Here is an 18,129-nt window from a genome sequence, read left to right as displayed (position 1 = left end):
TTGACTTTCCCTCACTGCATAACTATACATCCGAGCCCTTTATGAGAGGCATCGGTGTAAACTACAAAATCCTCATTTCCTTCGAAGAAGGTCAATATCGGAGCCGTGGTCAGCCTATTCTTTAGTTCTTGGAAGCTCTTCTCTCAATCATCTGACCACACAAACTTTACATTTTTCTGGGTTAGACGAGTCAGAGGGAACACTATCTTCGAAAATCCTTCTACAAAGCACCTATAATATCCGGCTAACCCCAAAAAGCTATGGACCTCAGTCATGTTGGTCGGTCTTCCCCAGAGTACAACTTCAATCTTATAAGGGTCAATCGTGACCCCCTCCTTAGAAACAATGTGTTCAAGAAAGGCCACACTAGGAAGCCAAAATTCAATCTTGCTCAACTTAGCATGCAACTTTTCTGACCTAAGAGTCTGAAGTACTACTCTTAGGTGCTGCACATGCTCCTCTTGGCTCTTTGAATACACCAGAATATCATCAATAAAGACCACCACCTAGGCATTAATCAATCTGAATGGCATTACCAAAAACTCATAGTGACCATATCGGGTTCTGAACGTGGTCTTGGGAACATCTTCCTCCTTGACATGCAATTGATGATAACCCGTTGGAGATCAATCTTAGAAAACACTTGGGCCCCTTGACGTTGGTCAAAGAGGTCATCAATCCTAGGCAGAGGGTACTTGTTTTTCATTGTTACTTGATTCAACTACCTATAATCAATGCAAAGCCTCATGGACCCATCCTTCTTCATCACAAAAAGGAGTGGTGCACCCCAAGGTGATACACTTGGTCGAATAAACCCCTTCTCAAACAACTCTTGTAATTGCACTTTCAGCACCTTCAATTCTGTTGAAGCAATTCTATATCGGGCTTTAGAGATGGGAGCAGTACCAGGGGCCACATCTATCTTAAACTCTATCTCCCTTACTGCAGGCAAAGAGGACAACTGCTCAGGAAAAACCTCAGCGTATTCTCTTACCATTGGTATCTCTTCTAACTTGGACTGGACATCTCGATTCTCTACCACATAGGCTAAATATCCAATACATATTTTAGTTAGAAGACGATAAGCCTGAAGGGCCGAAATAAAATGTAAAGGGGGAGCATCCTTGATACCAACAAAGCACAGTTTAGGTTGGGTAGGGGGTCTAAAGATCACAGTCATATCAAAGCAGTCAACAATGGCATGGTGTGTGGACAACCAGTCCATGCCCAAAATAACATCGAAGTCCTGGATATCTAAAAGTATCAAGTCTATGGGCAGGACACACCCCTCAAGCAAAACCCCACATAGTTTGTATACTAAATCAGTCCCCATAGAATCCCCCACAAGTGTGCACACTACTAAAGTATAGTCAAAGAGTGAAGATTCAACATTAAGATGACATGTAAAATGAGGTGCAACAAAAGAATGAGAGGAACCAGGATCTATCAGAATTCTAACCTCTATCATAAACAAAGAGCGTACCTCAAATCATTGAGGTAGACACCTTAGCCTCCTGCTCCGTGAGTGCAAACACTCGACCTTGAGCCTTGGGTCGGTTCTCCTGCTTCTTCATAGGGAAGTCTTTGATCAAGTGGCCAAGCTTGCCACATCCATAACACGTTCCTAGCCTCTTGCGACATTTAGCTATAGAGTGGTTGCTCAGCTCGCAGTATGAGCATGTCGGGCACTGGTGTCACACCCCAAGAATTTACAATACTATTATTCCTGAGATGTGACGGAAAAAACATATATACATCTATTGATAGGACAAATTTACAGTGGCGAGGTCTTACATAGTAAATAAAGAAAGCTAGCACAACAACAGTATCTTCCAAGGTTGATCTTGACTAGCACTCAAAATGAATCCGTAGTTATCCTGAAAAAATGTTTACCATAGTTTGATGAGTTTGGCTACTCAATAAGTGATCATCATAATCCTAAAAATAATCATGATTGAAAGATATCAATATTTTCCAATATGAGATCTATTAACAGAAATGCATCAACAGTTTCACTTTCAATAAATGCATAATTAAGTATAATCCGAGTAATTGAAATGCTTATAACACTTTTAACGGCAGTACATAATTCAAAGGATTTCACAAAATACCCTACTGGCGTCCCAAGTAGGTCACCTATATACCCCATCAGCGTCCTGATGGGTCCACTTAATCCCTATCGGCGTCCCAGATAGGTCCACTTAATCCCTGCAGGTCCACTTATACCTCACCGGGGTACCGGATGAGTCCACTTAATCCCTACCGGCGTCCTAGATAGGTCCACTTATACCTCACCAGCGAACCGGATGAGTCCACTTGCATACTTAAATTATTTCTAAATCTCTTTAAACATTCGAAAGCAGCAATATCATGTACTCAACATATCATTGAAATCATTAATATGAATTTCACTTAAACCATTAATAACAGTCACTCTCTATAACATTTCAAAAATAACCAATCAAATATTTTGGGCTCAAATTTAGAAAGGTAGCAGTTTGTAAAGGCATTCTAGCATAATTGCCAATTTAATATGTATAGAAAAACTCTTATAAAAATTCAAGAATACGGAATTATCACAATTTATGGAATATCAATTCACAAATAAACATTTCACAACAATACTATAATCAATTGCAAAAATGTCAATTTTTAAATAATAAGGCAGTCATTTGCACATGAATTTTACAATGTCTAAATATTCAAAACAGTAGAAAGAAATATCACAATTTTACTAAAAGCAGAAATATCACATTTATTTCTAACAATAGACAAGAAAAATAAATAAATTTATTTTTCTAATTTACAGCATTCAAAATTTCTAACATAGATAAAATATCACAATTTTTATTAAAAAGATTATTTTTCAAGATAATGAGGTCACGTGCGCATAAAATTTATCGCGCCTAAAATTCATGCTAATAAGCAGAAATAATTATTTCATTTTATTTTTAAAAAGAATGGATTATTTTTCGAGACAATGAGGTTACTTACACATAAAACTGATAAAATAAAGATCCTAGACGGAAATATCACTATTTATTAAAAATAGACTATTTTTCAGAAAGACGATGTCACTTACCCACAATTATTTGAGAGGGAGCTTCCGATAAAAAATTCGGTTCGAGAGAGAAGTTCACTGTGTTTCGACCAGAGAGAGAGATCTCAAAATTTTATTTTAGGGTGGGAGTGCTCACATCCCCTATTTAAATTCTTATGACGTATTATTATATTATTTTCTTACGCTCTACCTCATACCTGAGGTGTGCGTTAAAAGCAGACTTTTATCGTACGAAAACCACGTCCGCTAAAGGACTTTGCCAGCTGCAAGCAGTAGGAGGCAAAAGCAGGCAAGCAAAACAGGCAAGCAAAAGTTAAACGAAGTAAAAGTTTTTGAAAATAGTGATGGTCCCCAAGGACCATCATACTCAAACAGAACATCACCTATTTATAAGCATATTTTCTCCTTTTTTTTTTTTTTTTTTTTTTTTTTTTTTTAAATTTTAGGATTGTTACAACTGGTTTCTCCCTTACATTGCCAAGGAAAGTCTTCTGGACCTTCGTGTTGCCTTGGTGTGTCCGCCCTCTAAAATTCCTCTTAGGAGGCAGTCGAGTTTTCCTTCCAAAATTTCCAAATGGCACAGACCTTACTCTCCCTTCCTTTCTCAGCCGAAACTCCTCACAATCCCTCTCAATCTTTATAGCTAGGTCCACCAATGGGGAGAACACCTTAAGGTTGGCTGACATTACTCTCCCTCAAATATCTGGCCTGAGGTCCCACTAAAATTTGCTTGCCTTACGTGCCTCTTTATTGACGATGTGGGGCACATACTGAGAGATTTCTACAAACTTGGCTGCATACTGTTCTACTGACAGTTTCCCTTGTTGCAGCTCAATAAACTCAACTTCTTTCCTCTCCCGGATAGAATCAGGGAAATACTTCTCATTAAACGCTACTAGGAAGCTCTCCTAGGTGGCCACAGTCCCCGTCTCCACCTAGGACTGTTTCATTGAACTCCACCAATGATGGGCATGCCCTTCTAGCATAAATGTCCACAATCTAACTTTTTGCTCATCAGAACAATGCAGAACCTCAAAGATCTTCTCCACTTGCCTCCTCAATCTTTCAGCCTTTTTTACTATTCCATGTCATGAGAATGCAAGAGGTGCAAGTCCCATAAATCTCTCAATCAGTCCACTATCTGCTTGGTCTGGGGTACGGGAAGCCGGGGCCGGCATACAATCCTTCACAACTTGAGTCATGGCCCTGATCATCCTAAAGAATTCCCCGAAATCCTCCGTGTTCCCATTACTTGAGCTTGAATTGTTGGCACGAGTCCCCGACATTTTGACAAAAATAGGAACACCGAGACACTATTCACTAGCTTATCCAAACACCCTAAAGACTCCTCTAAGACTCTTTAGGCCAAGAACCTTATCTTGGCAGCTCTGATAACATAATCTGTCATAACCCTGGTCCCTACCCCCTTCCCCCTACCCCCTTGTCGAAGGGCAATGGGATGCGGGACCGGGACCGTGACCATAAGTAGTGAATGCCACTTAGATGGGAGTGCGCCCAACGCTTTGAAAAGATAGAAATCAAAGCCAACCACGAAATAAAAACCAACCAACAAGAACACCACCCATAAAAAACTGGACAATCCAAGCCTCAAAATTTCATAAGATAGATCCAAAATATTACAAGAGAGTGCAAGGCACAACAACAATTACATAGCTTCAATATCAAAGACAACTACATGGTAAAACTACCATCTAAAACATACAATCAAAGAGAAGCCTCCACAAGAAGTACGAGACTCCAATCGCCAGCCATGATCACCAAACTGCCAGCCCACAACTCGTGGCTATCACTCTATATAGATAAAAGTTAAAAAGGATGAGCTATAAAGCCCAGTAAGTAGATCACGGTGCCATGCTTTTCTGCCTATAAATATCATCTTACAACATATGCTCAAAGTGCTATGCCATGCCTTTAAAATATTGAGTCATGTGTCATAATCATATCTATCAGTGTGTTGTGTATGATTCATAGTGAAACAATAACATATCAGATCAATCAAATATGATATAAAGCAAATCATTCAACCATACAAATCTTAGCATCAACATATTAAGGTAAGCATCAACAATTACCAACTAACTCACTCTTTAATTCGCCTACTCCCGAAGTAGAAGCCATATCAATCAAGCCAAGCCAATTCCATTTCGTAGGACTTCTGCCATCACTCAGGAGGAAAGATAATGACAATGGGTGACCCATTTAGTAATGCCTTCACACACACATCGTGCTTTAGGGCTTTTGATAGGCTCTTGGCCTTGCAAGACACTGCCCTCTCTTTGCATCTTCACTAGAGGGCATTGCACTACCAAAGGGGTCCCAATGGATAGTTCCCATATATATCTTGGGGGCACAACCCTCCTAGATTCATATCACATCCTAGCTCCCTTCCTATCATCAGGAGTCAGGGAAAAATTTCATTGTGGTGCAAGTCCATTCTCCCACATCACATCTCATCGTGGTGTAAGTCCATGCTCCCACATCACATCTCATCGTGGTGTAAGTCTATGCTCCCACATCAGATATCACATATCACATTTCACATAGTGTGGCAAGTCCATACTCACACATCACATCTCGTCTTGGTGCAAGTCCATGCTCCCACATCACATATCACATATCACATCATGCGGCAAGTCCATGCTCATACATCATATCTCTTCGTGACCATGCAATACGCTCAAAGCATGTCTATGAATCACAAAGAACCTATCACATAGCTGACCACACATGTCTTATCAGAAAGCATTTAGTATATCTCAAAATCATGCGCACATATCACTCACCACATGGGCCTTTATCACATAGCATATCTCAAAATCATGCACACATATCACAACAAAACATGCATCATAATCATGCACACATCATAACAGAGCATGTCTACATGCATTCATAACATAACAGAGCATGTCTTACTACATGCATTCATATCATAATAGAGCATATCTCATTATCATGCATTCATATCATAGTTGAGCATGACTTACTACGCAATCATAACATAACAAAGCATGTCTTACTACATGCATTCATATCATAACAGAGCATATCTCATTATCATGCATTCATATCATAGCTGAGCATGTCTAACTACATGCATTCATAACATAATAGAGTATATCTCATTATCATGCATTTATTTCACAATAAAGCATGTATTACTACATGCATTCATATCATAGCTGAGTATATCTCATTATCATGCGCTTTCATATCATAAGGCTCATTAGCCCAAAAGACATCACAACATCATATTTCTGGTTTTTCAATATGAACACAATTCACTTTCGAAGGCATAAGATTAAAAACTCATTTGGACCTAAAACCAATTTTATAACAATCTAAGCTCGTAAAAACACAACTTTCATCGAGGGAGTAACCCCAAATTTTGGATTAAAATTTGCCAAACTGTTTTATGTTCTTGAACAAAGCTCATGTTTTCACAGTAAGAAAATGCAGGATGACATACTCATAGAAAAACATATATAACGTTCAAACCACATGGAATTTAATCATGATTCCAAGATTATTTTCAAAATAGACTCATTTATCTATCATTTAAAAGTAGTTTGACCTCATTCTAATATGTTTTGGTCATTGAAAAGCTCTACAAAAAAATATATTGAAACCCTAGAATTTCATTTCACAAATCAGGCATGCTTCAGAAAATGGCCAATAACTTTCAAACCAAATAAGATATTTGCAAGGGATATTTTCCATGATAAAATAGACTCAATAAGATACTTGTTCACAAAATTTCATGATCTAAGGTGATATAGAGGATACTCAAATAGTTTCTCAAACTGGAGCCATAGTTTTGGAAAATAGAGCACACTCTAGCAGGATTTTAATAACATGCACCAACACCCATTTTCACACCCATACTTATACTTAAATCTCATACTTTGATAAGCTGAGCAAATATACATCAATATGAAGCATGAAAACCAGATCCACTTACAACACTAAATGAAACTCTAAAGTGCTCCACACAGATTTCGCTCCAAACACCAAGCTCCACAAAGATTGGGTTCAAACTCAAGGGCTTAAGGCTGATAGAGGTCTCAAAACTCAAAGTCTTAAGGCAAGAGGGGGAGAACATGGGTGAGAGAGGGCAGGGAGTAGAGAGAGAGAGAGAGAGCAAACCCAATGGATGGGTGTGAAGGGGGTATAAGGAAGCTTGGGTGGTGGCAGCATGCTATTGCCACATGGCATCCAAGAGGCCATGCATGAGGAGAGAGAGAAAGGCAAGCATGAGGTACATCATCACGAGATGAAAGCATGTAATTTACAAGTGGCATGCAAGAAGAGAGAGAGGGAGCAAGCATGGGGGACATCATCATTATGGGTTGGAGCAAGCTTGTGCCACATGGCACACATGCATAGAGAGAGATAGATCATGCAAATATGAGAGAGAAAAGTTCTCATTGGACTACCATACACCACCGGCGCCTAACGGCGCACACAAATGCCCACGCTCCCAACAACGAACTAATCTGCCCGTGCTCACAACGCACGTCCATATCTATCCGTGCTCGCCAGCGCGCCATAGCCATCCGAGCTCAACAACGCTCTAATTCACCCGCGCATAAAAACGCAATGGCCATCCATGCACCCCAATGCACAACCCATCCACGCATCATCATGCGCTCGCTGCGCTCATATTCACCCGCGCCTTACTGGGCGCACACACACCTGTGCTTTCACGCACACACACACATCTGCCCTCGCGCGCTTTAACATGTATCCACTCGCAATCGCCTACTCGTGCTTGTCCACGCCCTGATCTGTTCGCGCTCTCACAAGTGTCCGTGTGCCAGCTCCCTCGTGCCGACGACTCGCTAACACACTACAATACGTCGAAAAAGTCCAAGTCCTTACACAAGATCTCCCCACCTCTGGATGTATTCACCCACTGACTCATCCGCATCTTGAGCCATTGTGAGGATCTCTATAGCTTAGACATCCAGCTCTAATTTGTAGAAGAGTTTATATAACAGTTGCTCCAGGTTGGCATACCACTTGAAAGCCGGCCTAACAAGGTTTCTACAAACTGTCGGAGCAGTAGTCTGGGGCCCAAAGCCGACTTTTGGCATGCAGACATGAAATGGTCCACTTGCTGCTGGGGTGAGCCCATGCCATCGAAGACTGGGATTTGATCAATAAAAGGCGGATAAGGTTTCTGGTATGAAACACTTCGTTGTGTTTTTGACGCTCGCAAGTCTTGGATACTTTTATTGATCATTCACTGGATGTCTTCCTGAGTGAATATCGATGGCACAACTTGAGAAGCTATGTTGGGTTGGTCATCAAAGGAGACATGAGGGTTTAGAGGCCTCAAGATTTGAGCTGTAAGGGGAGGCTGAGGTCTTTCTTCCTCACGGTGTTATGACTCGAGAGGGGATTTTTCCTCTTGGTGAGAAGACATTGCGGGCCGAACGTCTTCAATTCCCTTGAGCCTGTCCAAGATGTTGCTTAGCATACCATCGAAGCGAGCCATTGAGTCTTCAGGGTCTTCCCCGTCATGGCTCACTACCGTTACCTCAACTTGCTCGTCAGAGTCGGGTAATTCGACAGGAGGGGTGATCCTGATCCTCTTACACCTTGATCCGGCACTCCAAGTAGCAAGGGCTGGGCTTGCCCTATGCCTGAGACTGCCTTGCGACACATGTGAGTATCGGCTCTGGAGGGCCATGGAGCCTTACTGTTGTCGAGCTTGTCGCTTGAAGGCCTTAGGGCCATGGTTTGACTTGGATGGGCACAAGACTGCCTTGAGCCCATATCTCGTCTATTGGCTCTTGACAGCCTTGAGACAGCTGGTCGGGCGAAGTGGGTTCACCTTCCTATATTTCAATGACATTGCAGTGAACAATGTTGTTTGTTTCGGGTTCCTTCGTGTCTTGTAACGGGTGGAACCGATTCTATTTTTGTAGGTTGTTAGAGATGGAAGACTCTACTTTTTGTTGGAGGGGTGGCACTTCAATCTATAAGGAGAGGAGAAATAATGGGATGAGCTATACAGCCTAGTGAGCAGGTCTAGTGTTATGCATCTGTGGTGGTTCTATCCATATGTGACAACAATACAGTTTATCAATATAAAGTCATAATTTAGCATAAATGCATATCAAGTCAAGACAGAAAAATATGAACATTTCATTTAAAGGGTAGTCATCACTAAATCACTGCGATCAGAGCCTTCGATTTTTGAAATCATAAATCATTCCATCATTATAATGCTAAACATTCCTTATAAAGAAATTCATTCATTGCCCGCACACTCTTTAAATCACCTACTCCCGCATTAGAGGCCCTATCCATTAGGCTAAGCCAATCCCATTGCTTAAGACCTCTACCATCACACAGGAGGGAGGGTAATGATAAGTGGAGTATCCACTTCGTAAGACCCTCAACACACTCACACAGTCCCCAGCGCGCATTGGGGTTTCGATAGGCCCTTACCTTGCAAGGCATCAATCACATATCATTACATAAATCTAGGGTTCGACCCTTAACGCATTCATATCATTATGCAGGTTAGGGGATATGTCGACATCTCTTTCCTTACTATAGATGAGTGTCCCATCGCGTAACAGGTAATATCGTAGTAGCATCCACTACTGGTGAATGTCCCACCCCGTAGTAGCCAATATCATTATAAACAGTGCCCACTCACCACATCATCATAACAGATCCACCACCGGTGAGTGTCCCATCGCGTAGTGGTCAATAACAATATAAGCAGTAGCCATTCATTGCTTCATAACAGATGAATCATATTTCATCATAACATCATAGCATTTAGCAAAATACATGCATTTCATAAGCTATCACATGACATTTACACACAAGCTTTCTCAGTAGCATTTGACATTCATTGTTAATTCATTTCATCATTATCGCGCTCGTGGCCCCTCTTTCTCACAAAGTGCAGTTTACACGGCATCATTCACATATCTTTATGGCATTCTTATGGAATTTATCATATGGCATTCACAATTATCATATATCAAACTAATTTAGCATCGCATGGTCATAGAATTACCCAATTGCAGACAATAGTGACATACCCCTCTTACGAGGGTGTAGCTCCTGATTTAGGGGGAGTCTCAGGATGCCTCAAACATGAAACCTTGAGCCAATATATAGTTCTTTACACAAAAACAGTGATTTGAAAAAATTTGGGTGCCATTTGATGAGTCAAAAGCTCAGTACAAGGTGAGCATTAGTTGCTGGAAACTTCCCTACAACAGTGCTTAGTGTCGTGTTTGCACATTTCGGGTCATAGCTCAAAATCCGTGGGGAGTTTAAAAAAAAATCAAAACATGTAGCTTTAAGTACATTCATAAACCTTTCCAAAGGCAATAATTTTAAGGTTTTTAGACACCATTAACTAGGTCAAAAGCATTGCCCAATGAGGGCCACAGTTGCTGGAAATTGTAGCTATTGTGAACAGTGTCAGGCCTCGACATTTAGGGCCATATCTTATTATCCATGCAAAATATTATCATGATATAAAAAGTAAACTTGGAGTATACACACATGTCTTTCATTTCAGACTGATTTGTTCCCATTTGGAGGCTATTTGGTCATCGAACATATAGATGTAAAAATATTCATAGTTCTGGTAAATTCATATTCTCAAGTTAATATGCTTTTAAAGCGCACCGAATATTTCCTAGCTAAGCTACACTTTGGGCTTGAAACCTTGTCATGATAAGGAGTCTCACAATGAGCAATTTCATGAGTTTCCATAAATAAAGAGATATCATACATGTAGTAAAAATAGTCATGGCATTGAGAAGCACAAACTAAAACTTCAACCTCTTGTTAATCCATTCATACTTCACGGTTTCCTTTATACCATCTAATCCATTTCAATATTTTACAACAGTCCTGGATGCTTAAAGCTAAACCCACTTACCTTGACTTCTCACAGTATCACAAATCCTCACTCATGGCCTTCATGGGCTTTCCTTGGCTTCATCAGTTGGTTGTCTTGAAAGGGGCAGCAGTGAACTTCAAGAGAAAGGGAAAAGTTGAGAAAAATGGGAGAGACTCGTGTTGCCCAAGGCTTAAAAAGAGAGGGTGGTTGGAAAATACTGTGGCTGACGCAAGCACTCATTGCTCTGACACATATGGGGTGGGTCTGACATGTATAAAGGCTATATGTTGGACTAAGACACTTTGAGCACTGCACTAACCGGAGCTACTCTCTCCTTATCTAACCGGCGCTGCTCCAACAGGCGCTACTCTCTCCTTATCTAACCAGTGCTGCTCCAGCCAGCACTACTTTCCTTAACCAACCGGCGCTGCACTCTTCTCACCAACTGAAGCTGCTCCAACTGACGCTACTCCAGCCGGTGCTGCTCTCCAGCCTGCGCTGCTCTCTCTTGATCCAACCGGCGCTGCTCCAACCGATGCTACTCCCGGCGCTGCTCCAACTGGAGCTGCTGCAACTAGTGCTACTCCAGTCGACGCTGCTCTCTCTTTACCCAATCGGCGCTGCTCCAACTGGCGCTACTCCAGCAGGCGCTGCCCTCTCCTTATCCAACTAGTACTGCTTCAGCCGACGCTGCTATCTCCTTATCCAACCGATGATGCTCCAACCAGTACTGGCTTAGGAGAAAATTGCAGCCCTTACATCATCCCCCCTTAAAAGGGATTTTGTCCTTAAAATCATATTAACGTTAACTAAAAAGGTGGGGGTATTTCTCCCTAATCTCATCCTCCCGTTCCGACGTTGATTCTTCCCGTGAATGATACTGCCAAAGTACCCAGACTAGGGGAATTTCTTTATTACATAATACTTGCACCCTCCGGTCTAATATCCCAATTGGTCGCTCAACATAGGTCAAATCTTCCTTGAGAGAGATTGGTTCATACTCCAAGACATGGGATGGGTCAAGTTGATATTTCCTTAACAGTGATATATGAAAGACATTGTGGACGCTGGTCAGTTCATGTGGCAGGGCAAGTCGGTAGGCCACACTTCCAATTCTTTCCAAGACTTTAAAAGGTCTAATGAAGCGTGGGCTCAATTTCCCCTTTTTGCCAAATCTCATAACACCCTTAGTTGATGATACCTTCAAGAAGACTCGATGCCCTACTTCAAACTCGAGGTCTCTCTGGCGATTATCGACGTAGCTCTTTTGCCGACTTTGGGCTATCTTGAGCCGCTCTCTAATCAAGGCAATCTTCTCAGAAGTCATCTGAACCATTTCGGACCCTAATAATCTCCTTGCGCCCATCTCATCTCAACAAATGGGCGACCTATACTTTCTTCCATACAGGGCCTCATAAGGTGCCATCTGAATACTAGCTTGGAAGCTGTTGTTGTAGGCAAATTCTATCAGGGGTAGATGGTCTTCCCAGCTCCCCTTAAAGTCAGTGACACACACCCTTAACATGTCCTCCAAGGTCTGGAGGGTTCTCTCTGAATGTCCATCTGTTTGGGGGTGAAAGGCGGTGCTAAATATAAGTCTGGTTCCTAATGCTGACTGCAAACTTGCCTAAAATATGGAGGTGAATCTAGTGTCCCTCGTCTGACACAATGCTGATGGGCACTTCGTGTAATCTCACAATTTCTCTAATGTACAACTGGGCGAGCTTGTCTAGAGTATAGGTCGTGCGAACCAGTAAGAAGTGAGGGACTTTGGTTAATTGATCCACCACGACCCAGATACTATCATGCCCTGCACTTGATCTGGGGAATCCAGAAACAAAGTCCATCGTGATGTGTTCCCATTTCCATTATGGTATGGGCAGGGACTGTAATAGTCCTGCAGGTTTTTGATGCTCTGCCTTCACTTGCTGACACGTCAAACACTTAACGACAAACTGTGTCACATCTCGCTCCATGTTGTTCCACCATAAGGTCTTTTTCAAATCTTGGTACATCTTTGTGCTCCCTTGGTGTACCGTGTAGCGGGAGTGGTGTGCTTCCTCGACCTTTAAATCTTAACAAGTCATCACTGCTCGTAGAGAAATCGTCTTTTCCTTTTATTTTCATTTCTTCAAGGATTTTTATCAACTGGGGATATCTGTTTTGGGCCGCTCGAATTCGTTGAAGGAGTCAGGGTTCCATCCTTAAACACGACAACATTTGTTTCCTCTCATCACAGGGCTGAGATGGGTGCCACTCCGCTACATCCTCTAACAACTTCATTTCTCGAATCATTAAATGTGCCACAAAGACTGCAACCTATCGACTTAGGGCATCGGCCACTACATTAGTCTTGCCTGGTTGGTAATCAATTGTACAGTCATAATCATTCAATAAGTCCATCCATCTTTTTTGCCTCATGTTCAGTTCTTTCTGGGAAAACCGATACTTGAGGCTCTTATGGTCCTTGAACACCTTAAACTGAGCCCCATAGAGATAGTGTCTGCATATTATTAACGTGAACACTATTGTCGCAAGCTCCAAGTCGTGAGTGGGATAGTTTTGTTCATGCGGCTTTAGCTACCTGAAGGCATAAGCAAGAACTTTACCTCTCTGCATGAGTACACATCTGAGACCTTTATGGGATGCATCAGTATAAATTACAAAGTCTTCATTCCCTTAGGGCAAGGTTAATATTGGGGCTGTGACTAGTCTCTTCTTAAATTCCTGGAAACTCCTCTCACACTCCTCTGACCATACAAATTTTACATTCTTCTTGGTCAGTCGAGTTGGGGAGAGAGCTATCTTTGAGCATCCTTCTACAAAGCGCCTATAGTACCATGTCAGTCCCAGGATGCTATGAACTTCGGTTGCATTTGTTGGCCTTTCCCACTTAAGTACGGCTTCGATCTTAGAGGGGTCGATCGTGATCCCATCCTTAGAAATAATGTGTCCAAGGAAGGCCACATTGGGGAGACAAAACTCGCTCTTGCTCAACTTAGCATATAATCTTTCAGCTTCAAAGTTTGCAAGACCATTCTTAGATGTTGTTCATGCAATTAAAAAACTCTTAGAATATGTCAAGATATCATCGATAAACACCACTACAAAGTCATCTAGGAACAGTCTGAACACCTATTCATCAAATCCATGAACACAGTAGGGGCATTGGTTAACCCGAATAACATCACAAGAAACTCATAGTGACCGTATCGAGTTCTAAAGGCGGTATTTGGGATGTCTCCCTCCTTAACCTGCAATTGGTGATAACCCGATCTAAGGTCAATGTTTGAAAACACTTGGGCTCCTTGGAGTTGGTCAAAGAGGTCATCAATCCAAGGCAGATGGTACTTATTTTTCACCGTCACTTGGTTCAATTGCCTATAGTCAATACATAATCTCAAGGACCCATCCTTTTTCTTCACGAACAGGACCGACGCACCTCAAGGCGACACATTGAGTCGGATGAATCCCTTATCCAATAATTCTTGCAACTGCTCTTTTAACTCTCTCAATTCCGCTGGGTCCATTCTATAAGGAGCTTTACAAATGGGAGCAGTGCCAGGTACTACCTCTATCTTGAACTCAATTTCTCTTTTTAGAGGTAGGGATGGCAATTCTTTTCGGAACACCTCAAGGTATTCTTTTACTATGGGTATCTCTTCTAACTGGGTCTGAACTTCTCAATTATCTACTACATATGGCAGATATGTTACACATCTCTTAGCCAAGAGGCGAGAGGCGCAGAGGGCAAAGATAAAGTGCAAAGGAAGAGTATCCCAAATGCCCTCAAAATGTACTTTCGCTTGATCCGGACGTTTAAAGGTTACCATCTTTTCATGGCAGTCGATGGTGGCATGATGTGTAAAAAACCAATCCATGCTTAGAATTACATCAAAGTCTCAAATATCTAGGTGGATCAGGTCTACTGGCAGGTCCCACCCATCAATTGTAATCTTACATTGTTATATACTTTATTAGTTTCCATAGAGTCTCCCACAGGTGTGTATACTCCTAAAGTGTAATTGAGACATGCAGGTGCAACATTTAAGTAACGAGCAAAATGGGGTGAAAGAAATGAATGAGAGGATCCACGGTTGATAAAGACTTTAGCATGAATATCACAAATTGAGAGTATACCTTTGATCACCGAGGTGGATGCCATAGCCTCTTGCTCAGTGAGTGCGAACACTCGTCCTTACTCGATCTTCATCATTGGGCAATCCTTCGCCCGGTGGCCAGGCTTGCCGCATTTCAGACATACATTCTTCTTCCGGTAGCATTCCACGACCGTGTAATTGCTTCTGCTACAATAAGTACAAATCGGGTGTCAGTCATTGTCTATATTACCCCGAAGACTAGTCGGAATTCTTGAGTTAGGTGGGTACGGTCTCCCTTTAGCGTTTCTCCTAGAAGATTGCTAGGGTTTCTTCCTAAACTTTCCCGACAACACTGCTTTCCTCTTTCCTTCCTCCCTTAACCTGCGATCCTCGCAGTCTTTTTCCAGCTTTAGAGCATGGTCTACCATCGGGGTGTACGACTTTATATTAGCCGACATCACCTTACTCTTGATGTCTGGTTGTAAGCCCCTCTCAAATTTAGCCGCTTTTCATGCCTCGGTATTTATGATGTGGAATGCATACCTAGAGAGCACTGCGAATCGAGCAGCGTATTGATCAACAGACATGCCCCTTTGCTAGAGTTCAATGAATTCTACTTCCTTCCTTTCTTTGACTGAATAAGGGAAGTACTTCTCATCAAACGCTGTCAAGAAGTTTTCTCAGGTGACTCCGGTCCCTGTCTTTGTCCAAGCCTGCCTCATCGAGTCCCACCTCTCATCCTTCTCCACTCCTCCATGCCCCAAAAAGGTTGGGGGCGCCATTCTCCTAAACCTCTCCAATAGGCTATTGTCATTATGCTCGAGCTTAGGGGTAGACTGCGTTGGCATCGATTCCTTCATCATTTGTGTCATAGCCCCCAGAGTCTTGTAAAACTCACTGAATGCCTCAGTATTGTCATTACTGGAACTCGCGTTGTGGTTACGAGCTCTCGACATCCTTTAACCTAGTCACAAGAACACCCAGTCACTTGTCTACCCTATAACTAATCTAAGGACTCTCCTAAACTTTCTAGGCCAAGAATCCTCTCCTGGCTGCTCTGATACTATATCTATCATGACCTCGCCCCCGACCACCGTACCCAACACTGCGATGGGCGATCGAGCGCGGGTTCGTGAACTAATGTAACTTTTGTCCCTCAGATAGGAGTGGACTCAACGCCTTTATATTCATAAATCGAGCAAACCATAGGAAAGAAGTAAAACAATAACTCAATAAGTTGATGAACATAAGAAATTCCATACACCAAACATCCATAATACAAAATTCTTCCAAAATATTACATTCAGTTTGGGGCATCTAGGTTCAATATTACACATGTCCACCAACAACAAAATAAAACCGAGGCCAAACAACCCAGACATAAACAAGGTCTAAGCACCTTCCTCAAGAACACTAGCTTTGTCTTCCAACTGCCAAACACGAACTTCCAGCCATATACTTGCTGCTATCAATCTACAAGGAGTGGAGAAATAATGGGATGAGCTATACAACCTAGTACACAGGTCTAGTGTTATGCATCAGTGGTGGTTCTATCCATATGTGATAACAATACAGTTTATCAATATAAAGTCATAATTTAGCATAAATGCATATCAAGTCAAGACAACGAATATGAACATTTCATTTAAATGACAGTTATCACTAAATCAGTGCGATCAGAGCCTTCAATTTGTGAAATCATAAATCATTCCATCATTATAATCCTAAACATTCCTTATAAAGAAATTCACTCATTACCCACACACTCCCTAAATCACCTACTCCCTCAATAGATGCCCTATCCATCAGGCAAAGCCAATCCATTGTTTAAGACCTCTACCATCAAACAGGAGGGATGGTAATGACAAATGGGGTATCCACTTCATAATACCCTCAACACACTCACACAGTCCCCAGCGCGCATTGAGATTTCAATAGGCCCTTACCTTGCAAGGCATCAATCACATATCATTTCATAAATCTAGAGTGGGACCCTTTATCCTCTCCCTTAACCTGTTCCTATCATTATGCAGGTTAGAGGATATGCTGACATCTCTTTCCTTCCTACCACTGAGTGTTTCATCGTGTAGCCGGCAATATCATAGCAGCATCCACTACCAGTGAACGTCCCATCGCGTAGTGGACAATATCAATATAAACAGTGGCCATTCACCACATCATCATAACAGTATCCACTATCGGTGAGTGTCCCACCGGGCAGTGGTCAATAATAATATAAGTAGTGGCCATTCATTGCCTCATTACAGATGAATCATATTTCATCATAACGTCATAGCATTTAGTAAAAGACATGCATTTCATAAGCTAACACACGGCATTTACACATAACTTTCTCAGTAGCATTTGGCATTCATTATTAATTCATTTCATCATTATCGTGCTTGTGGCCCCCTTTTTCTCACAAAGTGCAGTTTACATGGTATCATTCACATATCTTTATGGCATTCTCATGGAATTTATCATATGGCATTCACAATTATCATGTATCAAACTAATTTAGTGTCGCATGGTCATAGAATTACCCAATGGCAGACAATAGTGACATACCCCTCTTGTGAGGGTGTAGCTCCCAATTTAGAGGGAGTCTAAGGATGCCTCAAACACGAAACGTTGAGCTAATACACAGTTCTTTACATAAAATAGTGATTTGAAGAAATTTGGGTGAAGCTCAGTACAAGGTGAGCATTAGTTGCTGGAAACTTCCCTACAACAGTGTGCAGTGACGTGTTTGCGTATTTTGGGTCATAACTCAAAATCTGAGGGGAGTTTCAAAAATCTCAAAACATGCAAATTTAACTACATTCATAAACCTTTCCAATGGCGGTAATTTCAAGGCTTTTGGACACCATTAACTAGGTCAAAAGTATTGCCCAAAGAGGGCCACAGTTGCTGGAAACTGCAGCTACTGTGAACAGTGTCAGGCCTCGACATTTAGGGCCATATCTTATTATCCATGCAAAATATTATGAAGATATAAAAAGTAAACTTGGAGTATACACACATGTATTTCATTTCAGACCGATTTGGTCCCATTTGGACGCCAT

The 18,129-nt window shown here is 41.7% G+C and overlaps 1 protein-coding gene across 1 annotated transcript; it reads right to left on the bottom strand.

The window, feature by feature from the left end:
* Positions 1-721: 721 nt before the first annotated feature.
* On the bottom strand, positions 722-1,333 carry LOC148779134 (uncharacterized). Its single transcript, XM_088856599.1, has one exon. The coding sequence runs from the start codon at positions 1,331-1,333 to the stop codon at positions 722-724; it is 612 nt and encodes a 203-aa protein (XP_088712725.1).
* Between the last annotated feature and the right edge of the window lie 16,796 nt (positions 1,334-18,129).

This window comes from Amborella trichopoda, chromosome 13 (assembly GCF_054954075.1).
Source record: "Amborella trichopoda isolate Santa Cruz 75 chromosome 13, AtrichopodaSantaCruz75HAP2 v2.0, whole genome shotgun sequence".
NCBI lineage: Eukaryota > Viridiplantae > Streptophyta > Magnoliopsida > Amborellales > Amborellaceae > Amborella > Amborella trichopoda.
This window is presented reverse-complemented; position numbering and strand designations above follow the sequence as displayed.

Bases quoted from the DNA above. Each gene is read 5' to 3' on its own strand.
- LOC148779134 (XM_088856599.1), bottom strand. From the start codon at position 1,333: ATGGGGACTGATTTAGTATACAAACTATGTGGGGTTTTGCTTGAGGGG.